The 10272-nt window shown below is 40.7% G+C and overlaps 1 protein-coding gene across 1 annotated transcript; it reads right to left on the reverse strand.

Annotated features, from left to right (window-relative positions):
* Positions 1 to 52: 52 nt before the first annotated feature.
* On the reverse strand, positions 53 to 10188 carry LOC104496104 (DNA-directed RNA polymerase II subunit RPB2-like; the record flags this gene model as incomplete). Its single annotated transcript, XM_010139182.1, has 9 exons — positions 53 to 260; positions 643 to 762; positions 1495 to 1691; positions 2226 to 2390; positions 3466 to 3624; positions 4531 to 4750; positions 5013 to 5125; positions 8251 to 8401; positions 10116 to 10188. Coding segments are annotated over 9 exons (1394 nt in total), but the record flags the coding sequence as incomplete, so codon positions are not given.
* Positions 10189 to 10272: the final 84 nt, after the last annotated feature.

Below are 10272 nucleotides of genomic sequence, written 5' to 3' on the forward strand. Positions count from 1 at the left end.
CCTCATGTAACAGGATAATCATTCTCTTATGTAAACCTGACAAATGCTACCATGCCTTATTCAGCTACTGTACCTGAGATACACCCGCTCTGGCCTGATGAGCTTTCTTCTGGTCACCCCAGTTTCCAGTTGCCAATGAATACTTCAAGCCATCTGAAATAATTCTTGTTTTAATTGCCAATTCCAAGTTGAAATCCTTCCCTCTGTCAATAAACTTCTGTGCATATATTCTCACTTCCTTCAGCAAATTCTTAAACATTCTGTAGAAGAAGCCAAGAAACATGATTAAACAGTACTCTAGCAATTCCACCTACTCAGCACTATTCGGAAAAAATATCACTGGCCTCCTAAAGAGGAGCAAGTAATTTGTAACCAAAGGAGGAGGAGGGGAAAAAAACCAAACCAAAACAAATAACCTGTTTGTGAACATGCACAAAATATGTTTCAAAACAAGTTGATGCTAGTCACCTACTATTAGAGGAAACTTACCCACTCCATGAAAAAGTCATAATCAGATACAGGCCGTGTGGTCCAAGACCAGCTATCAGACACAACAGAACAGTCTGACTGATTTGGAAGCGCAGATCTGGCAATGCCTCTACTATTAATTATCTCAAAAGAAAACACGTATAGTATAGTTACCCTCTGAACAGGAAAGCTAACAGTGGCCCAGCCAGATCCAGTCTTTTGTTGCCATAGTGATCTCTGTCATCAAGCTCTCTTCTTCCCAGTGCTGCCAGCAACAATCTATGAACCATATACCTAAGCAAGTAAGATAGTTTGTTTTAAACTGACAGCAGATATTCACAACAAAGCTTACAGGCTTTCACAGTGAGCATAATCAGTGAGCTGTTTCCTGAAGGCTGTCCATTCTAGATCTTTAGGATACTGCTGTCCTCCTAAAACAGACCTCCTCAGCACGTACATCCTTCGAGGTGAATGATCCACTGAAAGTTCAGGTAACTACAGAGAGAAGTTACTATTTATGTTTAGATGGCCATGCATCTTCTGCTACACCTCTGTCCTGTACTGTAATACTGGCTATGTTGAAGCATATGGAATCGGGGTAAAGTGTTCAGTCTCCTGATGCTAGGGTTCATCTGCATATCAATAAGCAGTGATCAAGAGGATGTGCTGATTTGAAGAGTGGGTTTACATTACAAACAGCTATTCAGTAGTTATCTACACATTAGGTATCAACCTCTCTATGTTGTCAGTGCAATATCGGAGTCATTTATCACTATCATCGTAGCTAACTTAAGATCCAGAATGTGTTGGAGGCTTGTTTTGTTTCATTTTTCATCTACATCAACATTTACATTTGCTCACCCTCGAAAATATACCGGTGCCCTGAAGTTTATCACTGAGTACCCAGAAGACTGAGGTTAAAAACAAACTTCTATTCAGCATGTTCTTCCAATCATATACATATACGTGAATAAAATCTGTATTCAGGGTCCATTTGCAGATGTGTGACAGAAAATACTAACATACCCTAGAAAATAGGCCTTTTTGGTTTCACAGAAGTCACTGACACCAACATGCGGGAGCATTTCTTTCTGCAAGACTTCTTTAGCGTACTTGATTCTCTTCTCTTTGGTGACACCCGGCTTTGCACCTCTTGATCCAATGAAGTTTAGAGCAACATTTTGCTCCTGAATGACAAATGCTTCATCCAGAGAAGGTTTGACCTAATGCACAAAATACAGCAAAACCCTGTAGCACCCAGTGCATGCTGGGGTTGAAGGAAATTACACAATAGTTTGCTGATAACGTTTTTCAGGAATTGCTAAATTACTGATCCAGTTCTTTCTGGGTTTACCTCAGTAGGTCTTTCAAGAGCAGCAGGAAACAGTAATGGAGCACACAGGAAGCACACAAAAAAAATAGTTTAGACTTCAGAAAATAGTTCTCATTCGAGCACACTGTAGGTCTGTTGCTGTTTCAGGTAAAAATTGAGACTTTGCAATTAAAGTCAATGGCAGCAGGGTAAGACCCTACCTCTCCAAATACATACTAACTCTTTGAAAAATTTCCACTGCACTCTGTTCACTCATTAGGATACGTTTAGGAAGAGAACTTTTGGCATTTCTAATAGACAACCCACAAGAATAATAAAGTAATAAATTAAGATTGGAAAATGAACAATACTTTGAATGATGATTAGCCAGACCTACACATCACCAAATGTCAAGCCAGGAAATAACTTATTTAACACGTATTACCATTTCCATCATTTCTGGATCTTCAAAATCATATATGATGTGCTCTAAAATGTCTCTGTCAGACACAAAGCCTAGTGCACGGAAGACAATTATGATGGGGACTTCTTGTTTGATATATGGCAAAGTCGCTACAATGCGCTGACCAATAGCACTCTTCTTTGCACCCTGGAAAAATAGGGAAAAATATACATTAGTCTTAAATGATCTTGCCTTTAAATAAAAATACCTCTCTGGATTTGGATGATACAGCAGAAGTGTGTTGATTCAAGCGCTACAGGAAACCATGACTTCTCAGCAGGCCAACAAAGGAGCTATTCTAAAACCTTATACCAGCAGTGATGGTATTTTAAATTAAATTACCATTTAAATTAAATTAAATTTAAAAAAAATTTCTAACTTTAGAAGTCTGCAAAAACTTGGAAGATTTTTGCTGATAAAAAAGGAATTTAAATAATGCTACTCATTCACCCATATGCATAATTTCTCTCCCTTTGTGTATTTGCAAAGACTGATCCTATCCACCTTCAGCTTTCCTTCTGTCAGCTAAAGCCCAGCTTTTCTAATCCACTGTGTAACACTCTCTGTTCTTTCAATTATTCAAGTAGCTGCTCCCCGCTCCCAGAAAGAAACTAACACTGTGGGATGCAGAGAGACAGTCACTCAGGAGTGCTGCAGCCATTGGGAGCAACAGTGTGCAAGGCTGTTATTAAAGTTACTCTTGGAACGTGTTTGGGAATTTCCAGACATCAGTGCAGTGGTAAATGGGTACTGACTGCTGCTTTTTAAGTTATGAATAGCACTTAGTACACTCACAGATGGCACAATTAGATGTTAAATATGAATTAAGACGTGGTCTGCAAAACTCACCTAAACACTAGCTTGACTGTCAGCAATGGCAGAGTCCCTGTTCCTATTCTTGCCTTTTGTAAAACAAAAAGAATGCAGCTTGTCTGGATTTTCTAAAAACTCATTTACAGCAATTCTAAAATTATTTTCTAGCCTTGCCCTAAAACCTGCCACAAACAGAGGCTTTATTTCAATCCTCAAATTATTTGTCCCAGAGACAGGCATAATCTATGACAAACAGAATACATGAGTTTTACCTTCTTTACAACTTATCAGAAGAAATTTCTTCTCAACCCCCCTGAAGTAAATGACATGAAGAGAGGACAATAACAGAACTCCTAGAACAATCTCTATTGGAAGCCCCAGGGCAGGGGTTATTACTGCTCAGACATACCTGCCCACCTCTGGCCAGCATGCTAACCCATATAGTACTTGTTGGTCGAGAGGAGTTTTCCAGACAAGATCTACACTCTCCTGTGTAGGCATATTTTGAATCTTTCTTTGCAAACACATACACTGTGTTTGTAGCCATCTTCTCTTGAGCAATCAGAACCTGTGTAAGAAACAGGAACACTAGTAAATAACTGACAAAAAGGCACACTGAAAGAAAGAAGCACAGTGTGTTCCCACTATGCCTTAAGGAACATTAAGAGCACTACACAGCGAGAAGTCAATTTGCCAAACTCAGCTGGTTTATACCCTACATTTTAAAAATACAGCATTTAGCAAAACATACACCTAGTTAAGTTAGAGCAACCCAAACAAGAGACTCTGAGAACACTCTTCTCTGTGATGTACTTACCACACCTGCTAGCTGTGCTGAGACATTTCTGTTAGCTTTAGGCACTGATACAGCATTTCACTATTTCCAAGGCCAACACACTACACAGACACTAGAATGCCAGCTCCAATAGTCAAAGACAGATTTCTTTTTCTTGCCAAGAAGAAAAATACAATTCTATTTCCTTTGCTGTGTTTGCCCAGGTGTCAGTTACAAAACACCTGGCAGTTTCATTGGCAAGGCACAACCATGGAGGAGATATGATTTGCTAAAGCTGAATCCACAGCAATGGAGGGAAGAACCTGTTCTTACAATAAAATGCATCTAGACCATTCTGAACAAACTGGAGGAGACTTTGAGTGAAGTAGTACCTCATTTCAGAGTGCATGCTGCTCTGCAGCGTTAAAAATGGAAAGGAAAATATCTAGAGTACTTAGTGGCATTCAGTGCGAAACAGTTCATTAAACTGAAGGGAAACGTGCCTCAGAGGAGAAGAAAAGGTGGCTTGAGAAAGTTCTAAGAGAGGACTAAAAGCCCATCTTTCTACAAGATCATGATTGCCCACAGTAACTGTGATGCACTGGAATAAAAGTGCTTATGCACTGGTAAAACAGACAGAAACAAGTAACAGAACTTGCAGTGTCTGTAAAGCTGGCTGTGCAAGATATAATCCCTTACCTTTTCTGATCCGTTAATGATAAAGTAGCCACCAGGATCAAGCGGACATTCGTTCAGTTCACAGAGATCACGGTCAGTCAAACCATTCAACAAACAGTATGTTGAGCGTAACATAATAGGAATTTTTCCTATAAAAGTTTTCTGATGCTGTGTCTGTAACTGATCCTCCCCTTCTTTAATAACTGTTTTAGTTATATCCACATACAAGGGGGCTGAATACCTACAGAATAAAAACACCATTGTGTTACCTGTCAGTTATCGCTTGAGGTTGTATGGAAGCAGTTATTCAAGCACTCACTGGTATAATTAAGCATTATTACCAAATCATCAATCACCATCTAAATTTAACAATTAGACAAGGAAATTTAAATAAGGCAGTAATTATTACATTTTCAAGGCACTACTAAATTAAAAAATACTATCAATTAATAATGCAGAGCCAGTCCTTCATTGCATTTATCCACTACAGAGTTCATTCTTACGTAAGGTTTCTCAGTCTGGCTTCATTTGGCATCATAGGTGAGGGCGCTCCATCCCTTTCCCAATGTGTGGGTTTGGAGAGATAGATTTGTTCAAACTTCAGCAGATACCGGGGCTGGAAAACAAGAAGACATTTACCTGTAATGGAAGAAACATCCCCTTTCGTTGTTCAAGAGCAGCCCTAGAGCTTAATACCCAATGCTGCTGCACGTCCTCAGCTCAAGGCAATCCTGCCTCAGATGACTAGATCAAAAAAAACACTCAAGAACTTTCAATAACTTCTAAACACCTCATTAATTAAAAAAAGGGTGAAGAATAAAGTACCCAGATAGCTAACAAACTCAAAATCTGTCAAGTCAGTGAATACATTAACTAACAGAACGTGCCTTACAATGCAGCTCTTTAGATATTTATTGTTTATGTAACAAGACAAAGCTGCTAGTTTTATGATGCAAAAAGGTGAATCTGCTTCAACACATAAAATGAGATAGCTGGCGTATCAAAAAAGGTGTGAGGTTTTGTAAAGCTTTGCTCCCATGCATAAAACATTAAATTTAAATAGCTTTGGTTTAGTTCCACAGAAATCCTTTCACATGTTACAGTGAAACCACAGGCATGAAAGGACAGGTATCTTTCTGCAGAGGAACAATTCTCCAGATCTTCATTTTGCTCTTAGAGCCACTCACCCCTCAGACTCCTGCTGCACGTCAACCTTCAGTTCACTTAAATCAAAAGCCTTGCATTTAAAATAAAGGGGTAGAAGATTTAAAACAACACTCCTAACAAAGTGCATTTATGTATATGTAGTCAAGAGCTAGAACTTAAAAGAAAGCAAGCAATTACACCATGGTAGCTTTATTCAAGTGTTTCGTATGTCCTGGTGCACAAGTGCTCTGAGGCAACTTGGCTTTTGGTCTCCTTGCAGGCAAAAGGGCCTAGAGAAGAGCCACTCTACTGACAAAGCATTCCTTCAGAGAAAAAAAATCCAGAGGGACAGACAAACATAAGCAAATAATCAGACCTACTTGTATACAAGTTGAAAGGCTCGTTGCCTTAGAACATTTTCTTCAAGTTGCTATTTCCTACCATGTCCCTTCACAGAACAGAAGCTAACACAAAGCGCTAGAGTGCTGCCACCCCAACTACGTGCCTAGAAACCAGCTGAGAATATCTGTCCTAAAACAAAGCTTGAATTCCGCGCAGGCATTTTACCATACCTCAGCCATAAGGACTCCACTGTAGCTCACCATCGAAGCAACACTTGCTCTAGCAGAGCAAGCTCCAGTGGAGAGGAAAAAAAAGTCAGCTTGTGGTTTATGTCGCAAGTGGTTTTAACCTTTCTAAAATATATTTTTAAAGTCCTTATATTCAGCTCTTTCTCCGGACTTGCTGTTAGAAGCTAAGGTGCAAATTATCCACCCCATACACTTTGTCTTACATAGAGCCACATAAACCACCTTTTAAACACCTTTTTAATCTCTAGAGATTAAACAGATTACTGAATCGATTTATCAGAAAAAACAAAGCTTTTGGACAAACTGCAGTGTCATTGCTGCTCCACAAAACATACTAATAACTAGCCTTCTGTATTCAAGATATTCTCTCTTACTTATAACTAACCAAAACCACTACTGGAAAAGGATAACTGATATCAATAACTGAAAACACAGCAAGTTGGGTAACACCAGTTCCTAGGAGGATTCTATAGGATCAGTAAACAAAGTAAGACTTGAATTGTTAAAAAAGGCCTGAAAACAATCCGATTTTAAAAATGCACAGAAGTTTCCTACAATAGTAAGTGGCAGAGCCTGGCTGGCAAACACTCTGTAGGTCAAAAAGAATTCCCTCAATTCTTACCTAAATAAAAATATTTTTCCTGGATTTGCAGCAGGAGTCATGTACGGTACCAAGTCTCCCAAGTTCTCATGGAAGCATTCTCAGGGGGAACACTTCTACCGTAATTTCTCAGGGGGAACACTTCTACCGTAATTACTATCTCTGAGCATGGTTGTTAAACCCTCTGATATGCTATAAATTGCCCAAATTGCCTTCAGAATTTGAGGCTAAGGAGTGGAGGGAGAAAGAAACAAAAAGTCGGATTAGTCCAATACACTCAGTCTCCTTAAAGTAATGCAGCATCCTCAAATGAGGCAAGAGTTTGCCTGCAAGTGACTCTGAAGGAAAAAGCAAGTTTCCTTTTCTCATATCTAGGCCTATTCCTAAAACTTCAATTTAATAAATAAGAATAAAAACCCAACCTCTCTGATTTGAGAACGTAAACTACTAGCTTCTGGCCAAAAAGAGGCCAGGTAGGTACCATGCTTGCAATCTGAACCTTAGCCACGTACAGTGCATACACCAACTGCAGAACTGCACAGCTAGAGAATTCCACAATAATAAACACAGAACAACAGAAGAGTGAATTACAGTCAGATTTTTTGTTTGTCTAACAAAGAAACTAGACAAAATCTCAATTATTCTCTCTACAAGATAGCTTGCCTGAAAAAAAATGCAAAGGAACAGTCAAAATGTCTAACAAATTCAATGCTCAGGTGTCCTACAGTTCTTTTAAATCTCTACAGGGAAGCAGCAATGCTGAAAGCATTGGCATCCCTGGCACCACAGCCAGCCCAGAGGATGCAAACATTGCAGAAGAGCCATCACACAGTGCAGACCTTCAAGAGTTTCTTCTCCTTTGGAACACAGCAACAATGAAAGGTGATGAGCAAGGGCACCTTTGAAAACCTGGACCTAAATTCAGCCACAGAAAGCTGACAGAACTTTTCAGCCATAAACCCTTCTTGCCATGGTAAAGCTACTGGAAGTCAAAATCCTACCAAAACACGATTTGCTTTTTGGCTACCTGACTTGCTCTCCTACACCCCTATTAGTGCAGTTTCATACAGTAACCGACAACACGAGCTGCAGCAGCCAGTTGTTCTTGGTCACTTCTCAACTCAACAAGCAGTTTACCCAGCAGGACAGAGTAACTCTACAGAAGAGGGAAGCTCGGTTCCACGGATGACAAAGCTCTGGCACGTGTTTCTCAGCTATATAGCTGACCATCTGGAAACCTGGCCACAGACTCTGAAGAGTTCATACTTCTGTCCTATTGACTGCAAGAGCAGTGTCATAACTCAAAGGTATTCCAGTCTCCTGAGATGGGGGCTGAATAAAACTCACCTCAAATCATTTTGCATTGCAAAAAACACACCACCTCTGCTGAGGGCCTCCACTTACCGGCTCTTCCACTTCTCCTGTGGCATGCTGGGCTTCAGCTTGTAAATCAATTGGTGGAGCATCTTCAACAATTCTCTGCACAGACATCTGAATAAACTCGTCAAAAGAATCCAACTGTTGCCTGACTAAACCCTTTTCATCAAAATAGGAGCTAAAAAGAAAAAAAAATGCATTACTGAACAAGAAATCTTAATTTAATTCATGTACTTTATACACCAACAAGCGTAAGATATATTTATTACAAAACCTTTAAAAGCCATGAAATACAGTATGGAATCAAACACGTTCACTTCTCCCAAGGCACGAATTTCACACACAGACACTCAAAAAAGGTAAAAAATTTGCTCTCAGAGTTTGAAGGAACAGACACTACAAAGACATGCTGCCACCTCTTGGCTAAGCCATGACTGTATGCACAGTCTGTCTTAAATCAGAAAGGAAACATCACGACTGAAACCTCAGTAAAACTGGCTTCAGTTAAAGCATGCACAATACTTTAAAGTATGTATTTAAAGTATGTACAATACTTTAACAATATATGTAAATTACTTTGCTTTAACTAATTTTCCAAGCTGCAGTAAACAGAGTGCATGACCCTAAATCAAGGTAACAGTTCTCAGAACTTTTCTTAGCTTAGATCTCCTCTGCTCCAGCCACACAGAGATTCCCAGCTTCATTCCTTCAGACTTCCCTTAGCCTTCACCCAGCTTCAATTCAAACAACCTCATTTTAAAAATCAAAGCCCTACGTCCTAACGTTTAATGGGATGACCTAAACACATCTGCCGCACACGCTCCTCTACCTTGCATTCCTGAAGGCAGCCAGGGAAGCCACACTACCTCAGATTCTGCCTCATCACTGCCAGGATTTCCACGGAAAACTGGTAAGAACTACCTCCCTGTCAATAACCTCAGGCTTCTCCAAGGAAGCCAACACACTGTTGGCTATTGTGCTGTTGCCACAGTGAATCTTGCCAGCACAGTCCGCTGCTGCACAATGGGAAGGAGTAAGGGCAACCTGTATCACAGAATGGTTGAGGCTGTGAGGGACCTCTGGAGGTCACTTGTCCCATCATCCCGCTCAAGCAATGTCACCTAGAGCTGGCTGCCCAAGACCATGCACCAACAGCTTTTGAATACCAGCAAGGACAGAGACTCCATAATGTCTGGGCAATCTGTGTCGGTGCTCGGTCACCCTCACAGTAAAAAAGTGTTTCTTCATACGGAGTGAGTGAGGTGCAGCCTCAGCTGAATGACTTGCCTCCCACCAGTCTGAAAGCAAAGGTAGCTTTGCTTTTGCTCGTCACTGGGCTGCAAAAGGAAGGACCTCCTTCCGCCTCCAGAGTTTCTCATCTCTGCTCTCCATCCAGACTGCCCGTGGGACAGATCTACTGTTCCGTTTGCAAGTGCTACTGTAAAGGCACCAGTCATATACCTTTTATGAGGGATGCAATTAGTAAGAGAAACACTTTGTACTCAGTTATACACTGCTTAACAGTCACGAGAAGCTGCAGGTCCTAGACACTCCCGTTTCGCTAAAAAACCAATACCATGGTGAAATAGCCAAGTACTGGTTCCTAACACCTGCAGTGGCTGCAAGAACAGTGGGAAAACTCACACGCTTCATATGAAATCAAAATAATTTCTTACTTCATTCAAAACACTGTACCCCACCGGGGGACAGTTAGGCTTCTTAATCCCTAATGACAACCCTGCAGCTCCTGCTTAAAGCCCTTTTGCTCTGAAAGGGACAAACCCAGCACTGCCAAGCCTGCAGCTTCCAAGACACACAGCTAGCGAACAGGGTGTCATCTGCAAAGCCAAGCACACGTATGCTTAAGTGTTACGTGAGTTTTAAAAAGTCACCTAATAACGATCCAACAGGCCTCTTGCCATAAGTCGGGGGTGATTTCATCATCGTCTTCATCATATTGCATATCTGCCGGGGAAGCACAACATTTAAGCCAGGCTTCAATCACCTCGCTGTCTGTCTTCCCTCGCCTGCTGAGGCGGGGTCCGACAC

This window comes from Buceros rhinoceros, unplaced genomic scaffold (assembly GCF_000710305.1).
Source record: "Buceros rhinoceros silvestris isolate BGI_N320 unplaced genomic scaffold, ASM71030v1 scaffold47116, whole genome shotgun sequence".
In the NCBI taxonomy this organism is placed as follows: Eukaryota; Metazoa; Chordata; class Aves; order Bucerotiformes; family Bucerotidae; genus Buceros; species Buceros rhinoceros.